Source organism: Tyto alba, unplaced genomic scaffold, assembly GCF_018691265.1.
Source record: "Tyto alba isolate M040663 unplaced genomic scaffold, T.alba_DEE_v4.0 Super-Scaffold_21, whole genome shotgun sequence".
In the NCBI taxonomy this organism is placed as follows: Eukaryota; Metazoa; Chordata; class Aves; order Strigiformes; family Tytonidae; genus Tyto; species Tyto alba.
The window spans coordinates 18,963,245-18,988,830 of NW_024881295.1; the positions used below are offsets into that span (position 1 = coordinate 18,963,245).

Below are 25,586 nucleotides of genomic sequence, written 5' to 3' on the forward strand. Positions count from 1 at the left end.
GGAACTGTCAGTCTGAGAAAAACAATGTGATACTATTTTTCTAGCATTTTCCAGAACTGTTCATGCCTCCTTTTGACTGGCTTCCTGCTTCAGTATAACAAAACGATGAGTCTACTTCAGTTTAGTAAGAACAGTGAAAGATACTGGAAAAACTTTGTAAATCCCATATGCTTGGTATGCTTTGATACTTCCCTAAGGCACTATAGTAGAAGTAAGTCAGTAGTAGTCAAAAAAAAAAAAAAACGAAACACCAAAAATCCAGAAGCCAACAAGAAAAAAGGTGTGAACAGCATTATTGAGTATGGAAAATAACATTAAGTTGTTTAGAGAAATTACATGATTTTTTTAACAAGCCCTTCCAGGACTCGAACAATCCTGCTTTGTATATTGATTACATAGGTAAGTATTGGCAGACGGTGTTTCAGAGGGGAATATACATCATAAAATAGGAGATGTTTAGATTGTCCAATTACTGGTGAATTCAAACAGCCTGGAGAAGATGTTTTATTAGAGATGGGAGCAGTACTAAATATGATACCAATACAAATTTATCTTTTAATTCGTCACTTTAAATTTTGGGGGGAGAGCATTTATGTGTGCTTGGTAGTCATAGGTTAATGTCTAGTTGTTCTGGTCAACTTCAATTCATCAAACTGATGATCACATGACATACAAATATTGATAGGGTGGGTCCAAGGTGGTGTCAAAAGCAAAAGAGAATGTATGAGACTGTGACTCAGGAAGACTGGGAGATATAAAGGCATTAGTTTTGACACCTGAAAGCTATTATCACTGAAGACTTCTTGCTAACAGACTTGCAGGTAAGTACAGAATTGTTCTGTTATATAACATTAGGAATAAATATGATGGAAGAAAATCAGGTTTTGTGGAAAATAAAGAAGCAAAAAAAAAAGCCCATTATGCATCAGTGAGCTAATCCTAAAGTGATGAGGTATCTGTCAGTGTGAAATACTTAATGCTTGTAGTAATGGTGTGTTATAAGAAAAAGGTGCTGTGAAGTACTTTGTCATTGGACTGGTGGTCACATACTTGAGGATGGTACAATTTTTTTTTTTTTTTCCTGAGGATTTATTGTGCTGGCAAAAAGAAAGGGGGTTTGCTGTACAAGATACCAGATTTTCCTTTACGTTTTGTTTGCATTTATGTGGTGTGAAGGGTGTTCATTATTTTTAAAACACAAGTAAACACAAGTTACATGTTCATATATACATTTATATATATACTTATATGCACATGTATATTCTCTTTACTACAGTGCTTTGCTTCAGTAGTAAGTGAAAAGGAAACCTTTTATTTCCTCGGAAGAGGAGTCCTTCTGGAGCTGAGGACATGGAGGATGGTTTGCATCTCTTTGCTCTGGTTATTCGTCTCAGTGTAGTCAACTGAAATGAGCACATCTCTTCAGCTTCAGGAAATAATATGAAACCAAGACATCACAAGTTTGGCTGCTTCTTTGTAGATAGCACGAGCAGCAGGAGTTAGCCACAGCCCAGAGCTTTTCTTTGAGTTTTAGTTCCTATGGGGTTTATTCGATTTGTTATTCACATGATGGTACTGCCTTATGGCTGTTAACCAGCTCAGTGTTGCTTAGCAGTAAGTGGTTCACTCCTTAGGCATCACCAGCACAAACTTCTCTCCATCTCATTTGTATTTTATGACAGTTAATCAGTATGTGCGGTATATTAAAAAAATATATTTTTTTCTATGTTTTCCTTTACCCAAACACTCTGCCTTCATTTCCCATGTTACCAAAAATGCAGCAATGAACAGCCTCTTTTCTGTAGCATGAACCTACTTGAATTTGCCTGCTAATTATGACCTCTTTATTTGGACCTGTTCAGAAAGTCATCCATGCATACGCTTAGAGAAGAAAGATTTGTGTATGTTTCTAGCTCGTCTTATGGAGGAGTCTCCAGACTGTCATGCCCCATCTGACCAGGTATGTAACAGGGTGTCATTGCTAGGAAGGATTTTTGCTGTGTATTTTACTGAGAACTATCCTTTAAAATATCTAATGGCATCTATCAAACAAAACATTTATAAACCTATATTGTACGATTGCTCACTTTTGGGGGGGAGTGAGTCTGCTGAGTTAGGTGGTCCTTAGTCCTCTCCTCACAGGAAAAGAGTGACAGACTTTGCAGGTTGGGCTTGGATGGTGCTATAGTGATAGCTGAATTAGTCCCAGACACTCTAAGGGCCATTGAGCTTTTCCAAAAGAAATAACTGAAACTCCCATTTTATCATTTATTTATGTTATTCATATTATCATTATTCAGTTATATCATTTCCACAGTTAAAATACATCCTAGCTTAATTTTAGTTGTGAATATGAAAATATTAAATATTTTATCTTCAACTCCACATACCGTTTTGCTTGTATAGAAAGCTTTTCCTGCTCCAGTTTATCTGAGAATGGTTTATAAAACTACAGATTAAAAACTACACAGTGATCAAGTTAGCAGATAACAGTAACAGTGATGGTTACACTTTTAAAAACTTTTAGAACTACTTCGTAAATATTACTGAATTTATAAACAGTTGATCTGATATGGGACCTAATAACGACAAACAGTTTTGAATGTGAAGCAATGGAATCACGGAAATGGGTTGAAGTAATCTAATCCATTTGCTTACAGTGAAGCATGATTAAGTCTGATTATATCACCCTTATCAGATACTTGTCTAACCTGATCTTCAAACTATTTTACAGGAGAGACTTCTCAACCTTTTTATGTCAAGCTTCAGACTTCCACCTAGATTTTTGTTGGGTTTAAGTTGTTTTTTTTTTTTTTTTTTTAAACCTCTAAGGCTCTTTCCCTAAATTCTCCAGTGTGCTTGCACTTTTCTTAAAGTCAAACTAAAACCTGATGCAACACTCCTTCAGATCGAGTAACTAGCAGCTCTGCAGTTCCTGGAGACATCTGTGATACGTGGAGGTCAATAGTAACGTTGTGTTGTTGGTCTGTCGAACTGCAGTTCACAGTAGTCTCCAGACTCTTGTGGCTAGCAGGTGTTTCTATATTGTATTCGCTTGTTCAGTTTCTGTTTCCAAAGCAGGATCTTGCTTTGCTTGGTTTTGGTTTTGTCTTGTTGCTGTGCAGCTTTTTCTATTGTTCTTGTTTTCTCTCCTTTCCTGTTGTGTAATGTAACCATGCCTACTTTGATTTTCTTCCTGCAATTTTATATATACTCTTTTATTTTTCCCTTTTGTGTCCCCTGCTAGTGGAAGCATCTGTGTTTTTTCAGTGTAGTCTTTCTAGTTTTATCTGTACATGCGGTACTATTCCTTTATGCTTATTCTTCATTTTGCCTTTACTTCCTTTCTTTTGTTCTGATTCTGGTTTTGTTAAAGATGTGTGGGTACAAACAAAGTGGTCTTATGGTGTTATTGACTTTTCCTTTACATCAGGATGTTTTACTCCTATTTCTCTTCTACTAAGTCAGACTCTCATAGTCCTCGGAATAATTTTTCCAAGAGATTTCCTAGCAGTTCCTTAAATTTGCTGATATATGTATTTCTGAAATAATTGTCATCATTCTATTCTATCCTTTTCTGTATATCACATCATCATAATTTTTATTGGAATTATCTTCCATTTTCAGATTTATGGTAATTTCTTCAGTGTTAGAGTCAAGTATCTTTTTTTCTCATTTATTGATGTAATGAAAATTGGCTACAGCATTTCTCCAGAGCTGAAGGTGTATCCTGAATGTGTTACTTTCCTAGCTGCTATCTCCAATAGTTGGTCTACCATTACAAAAGGTCCTTGAATGCATCAGATGATTGCTTAAAGCATTTTAAAAACAAAAAGGCACTTTCTCCTTTTACCTGGTGGTCAGATGGTCAGTAATAGATTTCTGTTGCTATCACTGATACTACTTTCTTCACTCTTGCTTTCCTTAATGCTATTATCGCTTTGAGAAATTTACAGAAATACATGTTCGCAGTCCTTCTGAAAGATGATAGTGAATCCCAAAGCTGCTGTTCTTTTCTGAAAAATGGCACAAGCTATTCAGTTCCCGTGCAGACATCCTTTGGGGCAGGTGGAATGGACCTGCATTCTGTGAAACATTCCCTGTAGATGTCACTGAACTTCAGAGCAGTTCAGTCCATAGGTGATCACCTAGAATATTCTATTCCAACTACTTCCGTGACAGAGAAGACAGAAGCTGTTATCTAAGTAAGAACTGAATAATCTGATCTTATTTGGAAGTTGGCCCTGCCTTGGACAGAGAGGTGGATAAGATAAACTTCAGGTTTTCATTTCAAATCTAATTTGGTACTGTGTAGCGCATCTCCCAGCCTTGTAGGTGGGCTGTATCCAGTGACAGTATAATTTACTTTTTGTGCTACTGAAGCAACAGTGGGCATTAGAATACCTGCCATTACATGAATGTACAGAAGATTTAAAGAACCTGGACACTCATTATTAACTTTAATACCATTGTCATTTTTCTTTTTTTTTTTTTTTCCCACCACAGCTAATATAGTGTTTATAAAGAAGCCATATATGTGTATATATATATATGTGCATGTGTGTGTGTATATTATTGGAGAAATTTGGTTCAAAGAAACAAATACTTCTGAGAGTGTTTTAGGAATCTATAGTTTGATCTTTCCAGCTGAATCCAGTTTTGGTTTCATGTGTCTCTTAATTGGAGCAGCACTGGATTTCTTCAGAACTAATGCACAGAAAAAAATAAATTCATATTAAATTTGCATTATCTTTTCATAAAGAGAAGTTGTGATCTAAAGACTGTGGGACTAAGGAGCAGTTACATGTAATACAGTGTGGCAAAATTTATAGTGTATTTTTGAATCTATATAAAGCGGGCATGCTTGTAAAATCAGGCTTTCTTTATTTTCTCTTCAGTTCAATAAGATTGGGATGGTAATATGTGAATCAGACAAAGTACACAAAATAGTAGCTATGAGTTTCTCCAAATCTGGACTGCATGCTGTACAACAAATCATTCGGTGTCTTCCCTCTTCTTTGCGTGGCTGCACTGTGTATTTTTCCAGGAAACCATGTACAACTTGTGCCACATTCCTCATTCAAGGTATAGAACACATTTTTAATCAAGCTCTTTCAAGGTGTCTAATACATTTTTAATTCATCTGTGTTAACTTCTACCAGAATAAAAAGTTCATAAGTGACCCCCCTAAAACTCATGTCTAGAAAAATGTGGTACGTGGCTCAGTCCAATAAATCCCTCCTTAGTCAAAGGATTTTTTTATGCAAAGAGTCGTTTAGAAATAAGTGAGACTGCATGCTTGGGAAAGGGTTAGCAAGCTGTGGGAGGTAATCTGTGAAAGTGAAATACCAGTTGTTGCAATAGTTGTATATTCAATTCAGATCTCATTGCAGTGGGAGTGGTTTAAGCCTGTGGGTGACTATATAGGATTTGGACTCTAGTGTATACACAGAACTGCAGTGCAGTGGAAAATTGGTTCATTGCTTCAAACAAAAAACATGTGAATTGAATGTCCCACCCAACTGGATGGCAATTGAAGTGACTTTTGGTGTTTGTCTCTAGGTTCAGTTTCTTCAGTCTATTACTGGCCAGTGGCTCCTGAAAAAAAGGGAGATGATTCAGTGGTTAAGGAAGATATTCAACGATCTGACCATATGTTTCTTAGAAGTCACATAAGTAGCAGTGTGCTCTTACCCATGACGAGCTTTGAAACTGTGAAAATGATTGCAAAAAAAATACGATGCAATGGACAACTGAACAGCAATTTTAAGTTGCTTGATTATCAAACTGAAGAGTTTGAAAAATATTTTTCACTGTTTAACATACATAGCTGCAAAGATACATGTGTCAAACGGATGGAAAATGCTTTTCGTTGCTATGATTTTTTACTGAAATGTTCCCAACTTGAGAAGAAAGATCCAAAGGAAGATGTTCATCGGCATGCATTGCAGCTTTGTTATTTTTTAGCAGCAAGATCTGGTGAGTTATGACGAGTGTATATGAAGAATAGTAACCAAATATAAATAATGGCTTTGTTTATCTTTTATTATTGCAGTTGATTAATTCAGCTAGTGCAAAGAGAAAATATTGCACAACATATGTGGGTATCAGAGAAATTTGCTCTCCTGACATAACTTCTAAAATATTTTCATTAATGTATTTGTTACGCTAATGTTTAATGTTATTGTTTATAATGTTTGTTGCAATACTGAGCTTAAACCTAAAACAGAAGATGGAAGTACATATTCTAGAAACATAAAAAATAATATTTTATCACTTAATCCATTTTAGAGGGGGAAAACAATATTATAGATATATATATATGAATTTAAACATTCTTAGTATATTGTTAATGTACCTAGGTGAACTTGTAGTGAATCTCATCAATGAAGGATCTTGACGTATTTATAACCTTTCATATTCTGTTATCTGGATTTTGTATCGAGTTAATACTCTGCAATTATTATTCGAAGAGTAAGTGTACCTTGAGTCAGATTTTAAGTTGTATTCTTCTGAAATCTGACATTTGTTGTATTAGATAGTAGTCACACCTCATTGTGTTACTGTGTATGGGTGTCTGTCTAGAATTGGATAATGTACATGCGTGGAGGGATTCTCTCAACAGGTAAGCAGTCCTTTATGCCTTCCATCTCTATATCTTTAAAGCACTATATGTTAAACTGTAAAATTAGTTTTTAAGTATGAAAAAAGTATGTTTTTAAGTGACATTAAAACCTTTCTCTTTTCCAAAAGATGACCCAAACCGAGGTATAGGGTGTACACTCTACAGTCAGGATGGATATTTTGTGAGTAGATTGAATTCTCCAACACTTGTAGAATTTCTGTTCAGTGCTCCAAGGGACATGGTTTATTTGACCCAATGGAGACACCTGCAGTGTAGATGCCTACTTCTGAACTATTGGCCCTGACTCCTCTTTATAGCTGGTGGAGATCTGGAGTGTGATTCATCCCAATCCAGTCTGGAATAGGCCAGGTAGACTTGCTTTTCTCCCTTGAATATAAAGGGAGTCTAGGGTGACTAGTTCAGGTGTAGACTTGTAAAGAAGTTAAGGGAGATGAATTTCCCTCATGAGCACATTCTCCCATAATAAATACGCTAATAGCAATGATAATATTTTCTCATTTAACTTTAAAAAAACAATCTCTGAGGCCCACTAAAAAGGAGGATCCTAAGTTTCTTCAAAAGTAGAGAGACAAAAAGATGGTGATGAAATTAACGGAGAACAATGACCTCACTGGATGCAAAAGCAAAATCAGCTCTTGGCTGTGTTAAAAGCGATAATGTGATGGGGTGGTAAGATGCTTGCGGCAAAGTGTTAAAGCTGATTAAAAATCCAGTATAAATAGCTGTAAAAACTTAGAAGTTATGTATACCTAGAAATACATAGACAGTGTATATTTAGGTTTTGAAGCTGTATTAATAAATGGTTAAAATGTTGCTGATGTTTGGAAGGGTCTGTTAGATTTTGATTATTTTATTTCATTTGTTTTTTTGGCAGTTTGGGGCCGGTTATAATGGGTACCCCATTGGCATATTATATGCAAACTTGCCGTGTACGGGAAGAAAAAAACAAAAGACTGGACTTGCAAAACGGGATTTTGTTCTCCATGCTGAAGCAAATGTTCTTCTATACAGGTTATTGTTACAAATCTAGTAACGGAGTGACTTTGTAGGCATTCTTTATGACAATAGATGTGAATAGTGTGTAGTGTGAATATGGCAGTGACTAACCATGGATTTTCTCTTTGATCTTTCCATCTGTTCTTCACCCGTTAATTCCGTTTCAAAAACTTAACGTTTTACAGCTCTGATCTTATAATCAACATTTTAATGTGTGTTTCCTCTCCTCCACCCCCAGAAAGGTGTAGTACCACCTTGTGTTCCTACACTGCCAAAATGATCATCCAGTCTTGCTGTGATGAAGCTCTAAACAGTTTTTGAAAGACACAGCCTGCAGCATGCTGCCTGGCAGTCTTTTTTGGTGGTCCTTAGGCTAGCAAGGGTACTACTGTCAAGTCAGCCAGATCACTTAAGAACCTAGCTGTCAATAATTGGAGAATTGCTAGTCTGTAAAACTATATGGCTCATAATGGTAGCTCTTTTATATACACAGAAGTAGAGGGAGCAACCAAGATCAGCTATTTGAAGGGAAAATCAAGATGAAATAGGAAACTTGGAGGAGGAGGTAGAGAGTAATCGAATTAGAAATAATAGTCTTCAATGAAAATACTGATTTTATTTTAAAGAAATGTAAATATTATATTCAGTTGCAGCTTTGCAGAAAAAATAATTGTGCAAATACATATATGTTTCAGATCAAAAACAAAAATAGAAGAGAGTGATGTTCTTTACTGCATCAAACCTCCCTGTCATGACTGTCAGAATCTTTTGAAGGATGTGAAAGTCAAGATAATTCATTGTGTAAAAGAATCATCCAAACCAAATACAGAAGTATGCTTATGTAATATTATCTATTTATTGTCATAATGTAATTGTATGTTTGACAGCAGGGGAATCAGTTTATTTATGGCTGACTTACAAACAAACACGTCGGTTCTTACCCTTCTCTATAGGGGAGGAACTACTGCAGATCATCACCTATGAGATGCTTCATTCTTCATACCCATGTACAGCTGAAATTTTATGGCTTGCTTTCTGCCTTGTAAATCTTTACACTCAGATACTTCTAAAGTCATGAAAGGAACAAGTTACATATTTTAGGATCTTGCACTGGGGAAGTCCAGCCTCCTGTTTAGCTATACCTTTATAACAGAGCTCTGGAGTGCTCCCTGATTTTGAATCTGGATGCTTATTCTGGCTGTGCCTGAACTCTTATGATGGTGAGACCTGGGTATATGTCTTGGTTGCTATGTGCAGGAAACCTGGGCGCAGATGCTGAGGGGAGCTGTGGCATGCTTCCTTAAGACCTCCAATATGAAAGAGTACCTCTGTCCCGCATTGCACACACTTAACTTTTAATCCCTTGGGGTAAATGCAACAGTCTTCTTTCTAAGTATCACATTCTCATATTTTCAGTGTCTGATGAGTTCGGCTTCACTGTTTACAGGTCTGTGCCAAACAAGGTATTTTCAGATTCATCACAAGATATCACCTTCCCTTTAGTGGAAAGAATGAGTATTTTCTGAGTTTGCAAAGAAATATTGCTCCTTTCAGGGAAGTCCCACAATTACTTAATGGGATTTACTCGGATGTAATTTCAATCAAATAATTTGTGTATGGCTCTGGAAAAACCTTCATGAAGGAAAAGGTCCCAGACTTGGTTCATGCCCAAGTTTCCAGTTAATTCCCATGTTCTAGATTAAATTCTACCCCTGTAAAGACAACTGTAGCCAAGGTATTCAAAGTCTTCTTTGCCTTGTTTTTTACTGCCAAGATTTGTCCTCATGAATGCCGTGTCACTGAGACCAGCGGAAAAATGTGGAGCAATGAAGATTTCTTCTCAGTAGAGTAGAATCTGGTTATGGAATACTTAAAGAAGTTGGATGTATAGAAGACCATAGGACCCATCAGGAAGGAGACTGGGAGTAGTTAGCATGGATTTATGAGAGGGGAAGCATGCCTGACTAATCTGACATCCTTTTATGATGAGATGACTGGATTGGTGGATGAGTAGAGAGCAGTAGTTGTTTTTCATCTTGACTTTATCTCCCACAGCATCCTCATAGACAGCTGATGAAGTATGGACTAGATAAGTGGACACTGGGGTGGATAGACAACTATCTGAACTGCCAGACTCAGAGGGCTGTGATCTGCAGCACAAAGTCCAGCTGGAGTCCAGTCCCTAGTGGTGTACCTCTGGGGTGGATAATGGGACCAAAACTATTTAATATTGTCATTAATGACCTTAATGATGAGTCAGAGTGCCCCCTCGGGAAGTATGTTGATCATCCAAAACAGAGGAGTGGTTGACACACCAGATGGTTGATTCGGAGGGACTTCAACAGGTTGGAGAAACGGCCAAAGAGGAATCTCGTGAAGTTCGACAAAGGGAGGTGCAAAACCTGTACGCCTGGGGAGGAATAACCCCATGCCCCAGTACAGGCTGGGACTGACCAACTGGGAAGCAGTTTTGCAGAAAAGGACCTGGTGGCCCAGGTGGTTAGGTTGACCAGGACGCAGCAATGTGCCCTTCAGACAAAGGCCAACTGCCTCCTGGGCTGTGTTAGGCAGGGCGTTGCTGCCGGGTTGAGAGAGGTGATCCTTCCCCTGTGCTCAGCACTGGCGAGACTGTGGTCGGAATGCCGTGTCCAGTTTTGGCCTTCCCAGTATGAGAAAGATACAGGCATAGAAGAGCAAGTCCTGCTAAAGGCGATGGTGATGATTAAGTGATGGGACCGTTTCTCATATGAGAGGAGGCTGAGAGAGCTGAGACTGATCAGCCTGGAGAAGCTCGGGTGGGATCTTATCCACGTGTCTGAATATCTGGTGGGAGGAAGTAAAGAACACAGAGCCAGACCCTTCTCGGTGCCCAGTGATGGGACAAGAGACACTGGGCACAATCTGACATACAGGAAATTCCACTAAAGTGTAAGAAAAATCCTTTTGCTGTGAAGGTGATGGACACTGGAACAGGTTGCCCAGAGAGGTTGTGGGCCCCCATCCTTGGAAATATTCAAAACCTGAGTGGACATGTCCCCAAGAGATCTGTTCTAGCTCATCCTGCCTTGAGCACGGGCTCTGCACTGGAGACCTCCAGAAGTGGCTTCCAACCTCAGCTGTTCTATGAGTGCCTGGTTTATTTGTTTGCATTTACATTTCTTTTTTCTTTTAGGATCATCTAGATGATTTAAAGAAAAACTTTGACTATCATGAGGTAAGTTTGCATCTTAAAGATTAGACTTAGGGTTGTATTACTAAAAAGTATTTTTCAACATTCGTTTAATAAAAGCACAGAATAGTTTGCTTTGATATGCGTCATCCTTCTGGTTTGCCTTGTTTATTTGTTGGGATTTGTTGTTGTTTTTCTCTGTTGTTTTTAAGAAACACATTTTCATTAGATGGAAAGTTCATTAAAATACATTGAATGTTCATGAGCCATTCGATGATAGGTAAATATGTATTCACCTGAATAGACACATCAGAGCTTTTTGGTCATTATTTTGAAATGCATCAGTAATTTTGGGAGCCAGTCGTTCCCAGTTGTAACAAAAAATAATTCAGCAGGTAGAAGGCATGTCAGAAGTGGAAGCAGATAATACAGAAAAATATTGCTTTCCTTTTCAAGATCCATCATATACATCTGATGGTGGTAAAGCAGTCTGAGTTGGGAAAAGAGGGAACTGGGACACATGAGACTAGTGATGAACTGGTTAAATGCAGTCTGTGTATTTGACTTTTGTCTTCCTCTATAAAACAAAGAGCTTTAAAAGTGGAATAGACAAGGATGACTTCAAGGACCCATATTTGTCCAGTGGTCTAAGAAATCTTCATGGTAGATTTATTAATAGCTGTAAGATATAATGGCAGATTTGAGCACGTAAGTTGTGGAAAGTACTAAGCAAATGTTTGCTTATGCTTTAAGTAAATGTATTGGGTTTGGTGTGTTTTGTTTGTGTTTTTTTTTGTTTTGTTTTGTGTTTTTGTTTTTGTTTATTTGGGTTTGTTTGTTTATTTGTTTTGTGTTTTTTTTTTTTTCCCAGTGGGAACAGTACAAAACTCAACTTATGGCAGGTATGGTTAAGATTAATTTCCTCACACTTCTGTACTGTTCCATTTGGCTTCTTTTAGTATTACTCAGTGTTTAAATTTAGAAGCATGGTATGTTACTAAGTGCTTTTCTTTAAGGCCCTTTTTGCAACATGTAATAAATGCACAAAATCTGGTTATAAATTGCATTTAATTACTGTAAGTTAAATTGAGTTACCCTTAAATTAGTTCTGCTCATTCTAACCTTCCTTTGGAATGATACATTATAAATATATGTACTGTGCAGATTCTACTTCTGCCACAATACTTCTGAATATGCAGAAGGCAGAATTATACAGAAATGTTGCCCTTGAGGTCTGTAGGTGGCCAGACCCTGTAACTGGTTACAGTTGAAAAGACAGAGGAATAACACAGCATGTTTCTGGGGTTAATGGTTTCTGCTTTCTCTCTTAGTCATTAATTTTTCAGTTCTCACCAAATGACCAATGAGCATCCTTCATGATAGTTTTCTTATTTCAAGTTTTTTTTCTGTGAATTTCTTCTAGCTTTAAATGGATATATCCAAATCTTTGGATTGAGTTTCTCCCCAGGACACAAGCTTTATGCTGTTCTGAGTTATGCCAGTTAGGGAGTCAGGTGACCTACCACAGAATAATGCCGTTAATACTGAAGTTTTCTTAAATAACTTACAATTTTATTTAGACTAGGCAACCAGTAAAAAATAAGAGAAGTTTTTAAGAACACTGCACAACATTTTGGGAATACACAAAATCTTGTATACTTTTTGCTTGGTTTAAGCAAAACCAAATTTAGAACTGAACTAAAATTTTGAAGTCTTAATGATTTATAAGCTGATGCACCATTGCTCTTACTGAGGGAGAATAAAGATTTTAAATCAAATCAAGAATTGGAACAAAACTGAAATTAGAATATAGAAACTCCAGAAAAGTTGCTGACCACATCTTCATGGAGTGTGAAGATAAAATTGACAAGTGAGTTGGGGAAAAGTACTTAACTGAAGAGTAGTAAGGGATAGATTATTTCAAAATTTAGGAGAACAGTGTATATTTGCAGTAGAATGAAATTAAATTTATGGGGAGAGTGAGAACCAGGATGATGAAGTTCGCATAACAAGATGACAGGATGGCAGAAATGAACAAGCAGAGACTCAGTATCAAAGCCAAGAAGAGACAATCCTGAGTATGAAAGCAAAAGGAGAGAGGAGGAAAGCATTATGGATTTGTGGGTTAAAAAGGTGGAATTCAAGCCTTTTTTAAAAAAATAAACAACAAAAAAAAAAAACAAAAAAAAACCAAAACAAAAACCCCCAAATCAAAAACCAACCAACAAGCCAAACAAAAAAAAACCAAAATCCAACCCAACCTCCTTGTCAATACCACCACCTTTGGGGACCTATATTTATTTCTACGTGAAATTCAGTTAGGTGTTTTCTATGTGGGCAATTCCCATTCATTGTAATATAGTTTATTTCTGAATAAGCTATCAGAGCCTGGACTTTGATGTCCTGACTCTCAAATATTGTCCTAAACCAGTTGTGGCTTCTGAGATGCCCAGCTGACAGTGGGCAGTCTGTCAGTGTTGATAGTGAGAGGAGGAGGGCTGATACACTTCATGTAATCTCTTTTTATGTGTTATTCCTAATCCAACCTTTTTCTTGTTTGTCTTCCAGTACCCAGTGGTTCAGAAGACACTAGAGGAACAGAAGGAATGAATGATGAAGGCAAAGTGAAATAAATTTCATAAACTTTTCACCAATTGCCATAGTTTTTGGTTTCCTTAATTTCATGTCCTTAAATGGGGTTGAATAAATGTAATTGTCCTGAAAGCAGTGAGCTGAATATTACACAGCACAGAGCTGATGCACGAACTTCTGACATACCTCTCTGGCAGCATGTTTGTCTTCATTTTAATTTTTCTTTAAGTAAAAGTAATTGTATCCTTTTTTTTTTTTTTTTTTTTTTTTTTTTTCTTCAAGTCTTGCCTAATGTTATTGAAATGTTAGCAAAAAGTATAACATAAAAAGGGAAGTTTTTGCACGGTGGTAGTTGAATGATCTAAATTTTGAAGAAAGGTATGACATAAGGGAATAGAATTGGCCATTCCAGATACTGGTTATTCACATACTGTTTCTTTCCTCTTGAAGTCAATAGAAATCATTCCTTATGCCAGAAAAGAGTAGAAGATAGCATAACAAAAAAAAAAAAAAAAAAGAGAGAGAGAGAGATCCAGGATACCTCTGCACTCTGTCAAGCAAAAGCTCCTGGGACAATCATTACCATATGCCTCAGAGAACTGACAGGCATAAATGGATGTGCTGATGGCTAAAGTGCAAAGACAAGGCTCTTTACAGGGTAACTGGCTCATCGAGCTCTGATACATTATTAAGAAAGAATTCTTTAGTTTAACATGCATGTAAGTTACAACCCTTTTCCCCAACTTTTCATCTAGGACTGGAGAGCTAGATATTTATCCTTTCTACCTCCTTACGAGTAATTATTTACTAATGTTATGACATTACCCGCTTTTTCTACAAGACTGTTTTGGTTAGCTTTTCTGTCTGTTGTTTCTTTTTAGGTTCTCCTGTTCCTCACCTGAAGAAAGAAGACTTGTGCATCTTTTTAGCACTACATATGGAAAATTCACCAAGTGAATCACAGAAACACGTGAGTTAAGTGAATTCAAGGACAGTCATTGTTACCAAGGCTAAATAAGCCATAGTGTCAAATAGGCTCTTCATTTTAAAATTACTGATTTGTTGTTGTGGGCAAAATGATCTTAACTCAGGGAATTTTTACTTAATTCAGTTTAGTGCCAATAGATACGAACTTATGTTTACTGAACTGGGTATTGAGAAAAAAAAAAGAGAACATAAGGAGTTAAATACTGAAGTATACGTCCTTCCTCCATTTTTTTTCCAGGTTCAAATTAAGCCGAAGACCTACCCTCCCACCTTCCTAGTCTCAACTTCCCTTGTTTTCCCCATAGGTTACTCTCAGTCAGTCCCAGTTCCCCCAGGGAGGTGATGGGTGATGGTGCAGGAGGTTGGGGCTGTGTGTGTGATGGTTTGCCTGCAGCTCCTCTGCACTTTTTCTCCGTTTTCCTCTGCTCCATCATGCTTCCTGCTGGCCCTGCCCTGGCATGGGTTGGCTGCTGGCTGTGGTCCCTCAGGAGTCTCTCTGCCCTAGTGTGGGTTGCTTGTGGGCCACAGTCCCGCAGTTGGGATTTTAATCTATTGTATCCTTAGACTCTAATAATTTTTTAGTAAATCAAAGCTTTTTGAAGTTTTGAAGCTACATAGATGTCTGGTTGTTCCTACCATGAGTATCCTTTGAATAGCGTTGGCATTTGCTTGAAGCTACACCTTGTCCCTCCTTTCTCCTGCTTTGGTAGTCTGCAGTAGACCAGCTATTGGGATATTCATCTCCCTACTTTTTTTCATGATTTTACAGACTTACAGACTTTTCAAAGGTCTATGTACCTCTTACACCTTTCCGGATTCCAGTCAAAGTATTTTCACTGTTGATTTAGAATACAACAATTGAGTTATGTGCCGTAGACACACCAGAACTGACTGAAAATCCACAAGAATCAGCAGGTTTCTAGACTTCTTGATCCCTACCCTTTTGCAACAAATGCCATTCTTTTTCTATGGGGTCCTTTGATTGCTGTTACTTTAGATACATGTAATTTGGATGAATGCTTATTCACCGAATGACTATACATTCATTTGTATATGTGTACTTTTACTTGTGTATGTGCATGCAGTATTGCAAAACTGGAATTGTTGTCTGTGAAGCGAGCAAACCAAAAAGGATTATTGCCCTGGGCTGCTCAACAGAGGAACTTCATGCTGTGCCAGTAGTGCTGTTAAGGTTTCCTAATGAACTGAAAGGCTGTGAAGTTTACATGTCTCGGATGCCTTGCAATTATTGTGCAAAATTGCTGGTTCAGGGTCAGTATCAGAACTGAAATATCTCCTAGACTAAAATTGCCCATGTGGCATCCTCACAGGCTGGTAAATTAGTCATGCCAGTCATTTCTCTTCCTCTTTATTTTCTTCCATTTTGCTCTTTGTGTTTTTCCTCAGTTGATTCTATATGAATCATTTAGATCACTGTCAGAAGCTGATGCAGAAAAATATCTTATACAATAGGTAGCTGTGATTGTTAGAGAATATTAAGATGTGATTCACAAAGTCATTGCACAAATTGCTGGTATTTACTAACACATGGATCAGGAAGAGTGAAAGCCATTAAATGAAAAAAGAGCCATGAAACCTTGTAGAGGTGCTAGTTAAATGAGAAAAAAAGTTAAAGGAGTGGTCCCAAGGGATGTGGAAATCCTGAAAAAATAATGCATAGATAATTGACCCCCCAAAAAACAAAAAGAAAACAGCCATTCCCATTTAAGTCATTTATCAGAGAAATGTACCTCAGGTATTAGTATTCAGGATAACAAGGGAAGTAGGTAGATTTTTTACAGACAAGTCAGTCTGTAGTACTTCACAAATAATAATGTACTACCTATATGTTGAATTTTCTGGTTTTTTTTTTTTAGATGCCTAATTGATATACATATTTTTTTTCTACAGTAAACTCAATAACTTCCTGTATCTTTTTAAAACATTCCCCTTGTTTTGGAAATTTTTACTATTTGGTAAATATAATCACCTTTTTTTCCAGTTTAATGACTTCGGGGGGGAAAAAAAAAAAAAAAGCATGAATTGTATACAAAGCTTCCATTTTGACTATGAAAATAATGTGTTAATAAAACATATTTTAATATTATTTTACTAATATGGGGAAAAGCTACAGGTTGTTTAGATACATCCCAAATCACTTTACCTTTATTAATGGGAAAAAATGACCACTAGTATATTTCATATTTAATATTAATCTTGCATATATATTTTCTTTGTTCAGCACAAGTCTCACAAGTGTATTACTGGCCGATGTTTGAATCTGAAACTTCAGAAAATAACTCAAAGGATCATCTGGTGAAACATGCTAATACCATCTTTACAGAAAGCTATGTTGTTGCAGCGGTGTATGTACCAACAATGGACAATCGAAGAAAAATGCAAATACTTAATTCAAATAAAAGAGCATTTTCCAATGATGATCTAATCCCAATTGCATCTATATTTGATGAGAAAATTGGTGTGGATGTTTTAAAGCAGTTCAACTTGGAACACCTGAAAGAAAACCAACTGGAAAAATATAAAGAAAATCTTACTACAGCAAAGATTTGCTTCAAAACTCTGGCAAGTTGCAGAGATGAAAAAATAATAATCTTAGAAGAGAAGGAATCCACTCTAAAGAATAATTCTAAATACACCCATGCATTACAGCTCTGTGATTTATTAGCATCCAGAAGTGGTAAGTAAACTAATATGACTAAATTTAGCTCGGTAATTCACTCAGTGTAGAAAATTCCTACATAATTGATAGTCATATTCCTGGAGATGTAATATACTGAAAAAAACCGCCCCTTTAATTGATTACATTGTATTCTGTTAGGGAATTCATGAACCTCTGCATATCTAGACACACTTAATACGACAGTGGTATTTCCTATGTTATAAAATTAATTATTGTTGCTTCATTGTCTTATAAAACATACTCAGGTTATCTGAAGAAGGCTGGTAGCACAAATTGGGCAAAAATCTCCCTAAGAAAAAATGAACCATCTCGTTACTACCAACTGGTGGTTTTTTTGCTGAAGGGGGAGTTGCTCCAGTGCCAGCCCCAGGTCTGAGTAAGACCCAAAGAAACAGTGCAGAGGTATTTAGTTGGGCTTTTTCTGTACCACTAGACAAACTGGAGGAAGAGGAGGAATGTGATTCTCCTGTCTTCCTCACCAGGTGGGGATTTCTGTCTGCTCAGGCTGATTGCAAGGGACTCTGGTTGGGGCCAGTTGCTCTGTGGTATCAAACAGCAGGCTGTCAGTTCCAACGTTGTTTTTTGTCGAGCTTTCCTATTTTTACATTAAAGGTTTACAAAACTGAAGAAGCACTGCTGCAATAGAAAACAAAACTGGGCGTAATTATCTGTTTCTTTCTCGCATAGTCCAATAGGCTGGCTGGTTGTGGTTGGTTACACTGGATATTAGGCTGGTTTTCGTTCAGTCCTACCTGTGCAGGTTGAGAATAGGATTCACTCAGCAGCACGGCAGATGTTTTCCACTTTATCCCAAATCCCTACTACTGTTTCCCAATGCTTGTCTTCCTGTTGGGTAAATGCATTTGGTTGCTCTGTAGAAGAGAAAACATTGCAAATGTTGACTGATTTTAATCATCATAACAGTTGCTCTTTGCTCATCGATAAAAAAGTGGAGTCTTATGGCTCCCCATCAGCATCACACCTGCACCAGCTCCCCTGGGTCACCAGAAAGTGGAAAGCTTCTAGCTTTCCTTTCCCTTTCCTGCAAAGGACAATTTCTGGAGGTTGTTTCTTCCTGTGGCGGGGAAGAGGGTGGGAGAGATCCTGGGAAATAGATGTCATTACATGTTCTTGTGCCTTGAGAAAAGTCTAAGAGAACTTGCTGTTCAGTCAGAGAAAGTAGTTTTTAAACTTCTTCAGAACCGCAACAATAGGGAGTGTGCTAGTCTCAGCAGTGGGGAAGGTCAATGGTTTTGGTGTTTCTACACGAGAGCACTGGATAAGGCAACTGAGATGGACTACGGGAGATAGAGAGCTATGAGGTCTGGAGATAAGTGCATTGATTAGACTAACATCTGGTTAGTCTTCTTGTCAGCTGTTTACCTGGTTTGGTATTTTCTGGAGGCAGTCGAGCAAGGAACAGAAACTTTTGTCCCAACAGGTATGTTCTGCATCTCTCTGGACCAGCAGGGATGAATAAAAATGCCATACCTTTTAACCAGCAGGTTTGTTGCAATATCATAGTGTTGTATGAATTTATAATTGTGATTATTTGACTGTTTATCCTCAGACAATAATAATGGAGTGGGGACAGTGATATACAAGGAAGACAACATTGTAAGTAAAGGTTTATGTGGTCTAGGAAATTGTGCTCCTCATAAAAATGTCTGATCATGATCTATTGTCATATGAAAATAATGCGTGTAAGATTGTTATGTAATTGGTTATCAGGCATGGAAACATTTAAAAAAGCCCATTTCTACCATAAGAAATGCACTTTAAGTTTACTGGGCTTGTGTTTATGCATGTAAATGAGGAAGTTAACTTGCATCATGTGGACTCAAAAAATGTTAGTGGAGTTGCAGTAATATAAAACAACTTATTGTGAAAAAAAATTTATATTCCCTAGCTTTGTCCCAGAACATTAAGATGATGGATTATTTAGTCCATTTAGTCAGCAGTTAGAAGAGTTGAAGTCCCATATTTGCTAAATTCTAAAGCAATGAGCTGATGTCCCTGATGACGTTACTATTATCATATTGAAATTCCATGCTTATTTTTATTTCATATGTTTCCAAAACGGATACAGCTAAGAAAATATAGCTAACATTTTCCAAATCTTTTTGGTGACTTTGTCTTTATCAGCCTCTTTTGTGTTAATTTTTTCTTCCTAATCAACTTTTCCTGTGATGATTTTTTATAAGCACTGTATTTCATGTTCATAGGAAGATAAATTTCTGGAAAGAAAGACAAATTATCCTTTTGGGGTAAAAGAAAATCCATGGTTTTCTGAAACTTCACATATCATACAAATTTATGATTAGGATCCCCAATCATTTTGAAATGGAGATCTGCATAAACATTACCAAACAGCATCACATGAGGACTCTCACAGAAGTTATTAATAACTTTTAGGAGCTGGATTAGGCTGTAAATAACTAAAGGTCCCAGAACAACATTGCCTTTTGTTTCTTTCTATGTTGTTTCTTTCTAGGTTGCCCTGGGCTACAGTGGATATCCAAAAGGGGCAATGAATAGTTTATTTTGCAAGAAGGCAGATGTTGATTTTGACCAGCATGCAATTGTATGTGCAGAAGCTAATGCAATTATTATGAGGTAGGAACACTTTAAATATTTTGAAGGAATTAGACCAAAAATAGTCTTCTTGTTGGGTGCTTCGTTAATGAAGAAATAGCTCCCTGGCTAATCTACCATGGGAATTTCCAAAGCCTAGAAATAAGAAGTAGTGTTACATAACATGGAAAGGCATTTACAAGGCACTGAGTATAATTGTTTTTTACAGAGATCTAAGTCCGTGTGATCTTATATTCTAACATAAGCAGCCTTATGTGACAGAGGCTCAGAGGTCCCTGCTAGTCCCCTGTCCCTGACCTCATGCAAGCCCAGTTCCCGTGGGCAGGGGTCTTCACATGTGCTGGAGAGGGGAGTAGCCAGTAGCAGAGCTATTGCTGCTGGGTGGGCTCTGGTATTACTTAGCCATCAGAAATGCAGGTCATCACAGCTGGGCGATCAACCTGGACTGCATCCTTCGACACACGCCAACTGAGTTTCAGGAAGTTTCCTGCCTACGGAAAATTTCTCGGCAGACTGACAGTGCTGCTGCAAAAGCTTGTGCCCGTGTCCCTGGCTGATGGTCCCTCTTCTGACAACTGCTTAGTGGGCAGTGTGTTGATTAAATGCTCTGCTGTCCCCTACTCTCATAATCGAAGTGATTATGGTTTGGTGGTGAAATGATTCCTGGATGTACATTTCATAAACCAGAGTGTCTGTCTTTATGGTGCTGTGAGTACACGATGAGTAGGTAGGGCCATTTCCTAAACTAGCAAGCTCTTGGTATGTACTGCAAGTATTTTCTTGTCATGGGCTAGAGATCCCTTACTCACCTCCCTCAGCCAGTGGTAAAAGAGAAAAAAAGAGAACCCACTCAAGGTTCCAAGAGAAATAATTCCTCCTGCAAACAGGCCTTGTTTGTAATTGTGACAATATTGAATTTTTTCAGTTCTGAGAGAGACCTGTGTAATGCTGAACTCATCACTACACGCGAACCCTGCCATGACTGTCTGAAACTGATCCGAGCAAAGAACATAGCAAAAGTCATCTGGCCTCTGCGAGACAGAAACATAGGTGATATGAGAGACGGTTATAAAAGCTGTGTGTGAAGGTTCAAGGCTTGCTGTTCCTTTCTACTCTCCCTGAGGACATCTTCCTAAAAACCTTCCACTTTCCCTTCGCTGGGGAGGAATTGCACACCCCTCACCCTTTCCTGCACTGCCAGTTTCCAGCTTGTTTGCACCACCGGAGGTAGGCTGAGTGCCAAGGGAAGGTGCTTCTCATGGGGGCAGAAGTGGTGGAGGTGGCTGCTCCCACTCTGAAGGGAAAGGGGACAGGGGTGAGAGATCGTGCTCAGAAGCTGTCCTTCATCTCCTTCAGCAGGTGGGGAAGGTCCTGCCGACCGAGGCACATAGCCTTCAGATGGAGCTTCGTGCCCCCTCCTCCTGCCTCCCCAAAGAGGCTCTGCTCTCCTGCCCACCCAAATGGGGACAGTGTTGGCTGCGGCATTTCCTCCCTCTTTTGTGAAGCCACGTGCTCTTTCCAAACAGCTCGTGCTCCACTAAAGGCATGTGCACGGCTCCCTAGAAATCCAGGGTCTGCATGCTTGCCTGTCTTACAGTCTAAATATCCTAGTAGGGGCAGCTCTTACCTTTAAGGCAGTGGTAAGGACTTGTATAAACAGTGTTAAAATCTTTGTCATTCTGTCTTAGAAATAATGTGTAGAGGTGATAATACAATAGGGAGAACAACAAGAGAATATACTGTACAGAATGAGAAAAGTTTAGATTATTCACTATGCAAATAATACAAGAAAAAAAATATTTAGTTGTTGCACATTAGAAACAAACAAACAAACAAGAAATTAGCCATTATCTTGTAGAAGGCCTGGTAACATTCTCCCATGCACTGCTTTCACACTCAGCTGAAGTTGCTATTCTTTAGCACATTTAACTGTTAATAAAAACAATGGCTAGGGAAAGTTCTTACTTACTGTGGATACAGGTAAATGCCTAGTTGGAGCAGATGGTTAAATCTCTTGTGCTGGTAGGGATCACTGACTTCAGATAAGCCTTGCTCTTTCTTCTTCCTGTCTCTTCCTGAATTAACTTAAATTCACTCCAGTCTGAAACAATATTAAAAACATAGGATGATACATAGGTAATTACAAGTGTTTCCTGATTCATTACCAAATCTAAGCTGAGAATAACATTTTTTTGACAAGTAAAGACATTTTTAATACTTTTTTGAGACTGGCTAGATCAGAACAGGATTGGATGTAAAATACACAGCATGACATATGCCATTTCAAGGTAAGAAGCCTGCTATGTGCATTGGCCCGAGAACGGTGATGCTAAACAAGTAGGGCAGGGCAGGCAGTGTCAGTGCATGCACTCTTCTAAGTTAATAATTTCCTAAAGCTGCAAAATTCTCACTAGCAACATGGGATGCATGGTGGTGGTCTGTGAGCCAGAAAGCATGAGAACTTCTCCACAAAGTGGAATTCAACATTATAAAACATGGAAATGTATTGCATTCAAGGACTTTCTTTTCCAATAAAGAAGTGATACGCTGTTTCAAACAGTCAGAGTTGCTGCAGGAAATCTAAGTTTGAATGTTTTTATATATCACTGGCCATAAATTGTGTCACAACTTTGATACCATATTAACACAGCTGTATTTAGCAGATAGAGTGCATTGGTACTACTAGTGGTTTTCATTCTTGCAAAGAATTATCTCAGTGGATATGTGCATGTAGGTCTCTGTAGAACCGAGACCATACAGTTTTATTGTTGTGAGATATAATGAAATAGAGTTATTTTTTCCTTTATCAAAACATAGCTCACTAACACAAATTATTTTTAATGAGCTTGATTTTTTTTAGAGGCTTTTTAGCACACTATCAGTGTACTACCTAGATGACTTTTGTCAGCAATCCAGGATTAACTGAAGATCCTTCAGGTAATGATGTCCAAATAAGATAATACCAAATATGAAAAGGAAAAGTCGTACTAATTGTTCGCTACAATTATGACTTGCTCTGAAATACGACCATGTCAGAGGAGGAGTGGAACAAATGAAACTCAGTGAGGTCATGACATGTGCTAAGTGTGAGACCAAGACATGAGCACTTTGATTACGTAGGTGGTGAGGAATAGTCTGTTGGAACAGGGACAGCTCACCTTATCTTGGAAGAGGAAAAATTATGCTTGCATTGAATTACTTCTCTGAAATCTCTGAGATGATGTGTCTTGTTAGCATCCCTCCCTTTGCAGTGAACTAGTTAATTCAATTGCGGAGATAATTTTTGCCAATTGTTCCTTATTTATGTCTCCCATACTTCTGTTTTCATTTCAGAGGGGTGCTCCGCAGCTGCTGCCGGTGGTGAACCAGCATAAAGCTCCACAACATCAACACCAGCTTTAGGATCCAGTGCCCCCAGGCCTCCCAGTATATTGGTGGTGTTGGGATAACCACCTTGTGATGGCAGCCGCTCTGGTGGTGCCCACTCCCTTCCAGAAGCACACCTCATACCAACCCCCCTGCCACCCCTTTTCTTATTACTGCTTCTGCTGTGCTCTACAGGTATTTGCTTCTGCCTGAGACTTAAGGGTGGGAAAAGCATTTGCTTTTGATGTACCTCCAAGGGGTAGTCATGCCTAACTGTGCGGTGTCTGGAGCCGTGAAGGCAGTGGTTACTTTCTGCAGTCCTCATTCCTTCTGCAGCTTTTCTTCTCTTGGATTAGTCAGAGCATCTGAATGAGGATTTTTCCTTTTCCATTACTGGAGTTTCCCACCCTCCTTCACATTTATTTTATTAGATCTTCTTGTTTTTCAGCTGAAAAGTAACTAGTTCCCTGTTTCCTTGTCTCTCTCTGCTCTGGAGTATTTGGTGCTTGTGTGTCCTTTCCCCATCCTTCTCCCCTTTTTCTCTGGTGTAATACAATGTTTAATTTTGTTTCTTATTCATGGGCCTCTTTATATGTCCTCTGATAGTCTCATACCTGTTTTTAATTGGTCTTTGTGCCATGTTGATCATGTTTTAGACTTAATTTAATCTCTGTCCTTGAAACACCAGACCAATTAATGTGGAATATGCTTTCATATTTTTCCAGGCTAAATAATTTTGCTCTAAATGAGCCAGGGGTTTGCAGGCTATGGTGCTGACAGCTGCTTTTGTCCTTGCCTTCAGTCTCCCTCAACTGTAGTTTCAATATAAGGATTTTCTAGGATGGCCCCAAACCCTGAATCACCTACAAAAATCGTCTTGATTTTTAAATTATCATTCCAAGAATGCTATTATTTGTGGCTTTTTAGCTTTCAGCAATTATTCCTTTTACGCCAACCTCTTTGGAGTGAGATCATCAAAATGTTTTGCACGGGATTAAATTGAAGGTTATGTCACTTAAAAAAAAAATAAATTTGTTTGCAGTTTTCAACATGTGTCCTCTGACTGTGTTCCCTTTGGAGATGGTAAGAGCACACCATCACAAACCAAATGGCAAGGCCCTTGCCATGATAGCACTTGGTACTCACGTTGGAGTGGATGTTGCTGTGACTGGGCATGTATTTGTTTCCCTCACACAAGGCACATGCAAGTCTTGGGCAAACCTCTGTTCTTCATTTCACCCTTTCCCTCTGTTATGTGGTAGGAAAGTGTGTAGGCTCTGTGCTTAGTGTGGAAACTGAGAAGGCAGCAGCAGAAAGAGGATTTTCATACAGGGTAGCACAGTAGTGTGTGTGTGTGTGTGTGTGTGATCCTGTAAGAGATCTTTACAGAGCTAAATGCTATATGTAAAAATAATATGATAGTGTTGCAAGTCCAGAATCTCTCCATTCTAGACAAACTGTCATGCACAGGCTTAATTTTCTGATAACTCAAAGTCTTGGGAAGAAAGCTGTGCATCTCCTGTTTTAACTGCAACAACTTTCCCTGGTTCGTGCAGAAACCCATGAAACCATCAGAAATGTACTCCCCGTTGTAATTGCATCCCAGTCTGATGTTTTAAGTGCATGCCCATCGCTCCTGGCAAAGGTGGAGCAAGAATTTGTGTAGGAGAACCCCGCAAAGAATACTAGGATGCAGAAAGGACCCATTTTCTTCCAGCCAATGTTTCTAGACTTCATCTAACTCACTACATTATCCTAGAACTTACCTGTCGGAGACTATGTTTGCACATGTCAGACACTGGCCTTTTTATTCACTGAATTATGGATATTTTTATGTGTATAGGTATGATGTATAATTTTTTAAAAGTATCATGCTATGTTAATGACACTGACATTTAAATAATCACTTAAGATGTAGATGTACATAGTATCTTTTTTCCCCAAAAGCTTACAGGTTGGTATCACTTGCCAACAAAATATTTGCCTGTGGCCTTACTGAGAAAATTTTTATGACTGTTTCACCACCCTGCCACGCTATAACCATAAAATTATTTGTTCTAAGAACCATTAGCTTGAAAGAGTAAGACAAAGCCTAGGGTGAGCTCTCTTGGCTGTATTATGGGATACCAGTAATGTAACCAGGGAAAGTAGGAAGTGTTCAGGACTTAATCCTAGTAGAAGACAGGCTAAGTCTAAGCAGAAGAAATGTGGATACGGTAAGAGATGATTAAGGTGCTTAGCCTTTCTGTTATAAATCATCAAGCTTTGTGTGTGATTGTCTTTCTATAAATCATAAAGCAATTTATCTTAGCCTTGTAAGCAAATGATTTTTGCAGGCATTTTGCAAGCATTTGCACAAAAAAAAATACAGGACTGATAGTAAAGGCTTAGCCTTCCTTGTGATAAATAGCTTAGCTATGAAAAGATAATTATTTTCATGACAATGTACTTGGATAAATAACATAGATTAGAACAAGAACTAACAGGAGCTAATAATGAGAATAAGAATGTTATTTTTCCCAATTGAGTTATTC

At 38.1% G+C, this 25,586-nt stretch overlaps 1 protein-coding gene across 7 annotated transcripts; it reads left to right on the forward strand.

Annotated features, from left to right (window-relative positions):
• Nucleotides 1-1,830: 1,830 nt before the first annotated feature.
• LOC116960012 (cytidine and dCMP deaminase domain-containing protein 1-like) lies at nt 1,831-24,097 on the forward strand. Of its 7 annotated transcripts, none has more exons than XR_006165565.1 (16): nt 1,831-1,960; nt 4,899-5,085; nt 5,563-5,979; nt 6,754-6,806; nt 7,521-7,657; nt 8,338-8,473; nt 10,815-10,856; nt 11,683-11,713; nt 13,380-13,430; nt 14,285-14,373; nt 15,476-15,662; nt 16,633-17,088; nt 18,662-18,708; nt 19,586-19,707; nt 20,612-20,913; nt 23,020-24,097. XR_006165565.1 is itself a non-coding variant. In XM_042795573.1 (16 exons), the coding sequence occupies exons 1-16, from the start codon at nt 1,904-1,906 to the stop codon at nt 23,058-23,060; spliced, it is 2,178 nt and encodes a 725-aa protein (XP_042651507.1). In that variant the 5' UTR covers nt 1,831-1,903; the 3' UTR covers nt 23,061-24,097. The 7 variants fall into 7 exon arrangements, 4 of the variants coding, with proteins under 4 accessions (XP_042651507.1, XP_042651510.1, XP_042651509.1 ...); XR_006165564.1 differs by lacking the exon at nt 23,020-24,097 and adding an exon at nt 21,043-21,206; XR_006165566.1 differs by lacking the exon at nt 23,020-24,097 and adding an exon at nt 21,046-21,206.
• The last annotated feature ends 1,489 nt before the right edge of the window (nt 24,098-25,586 follow it).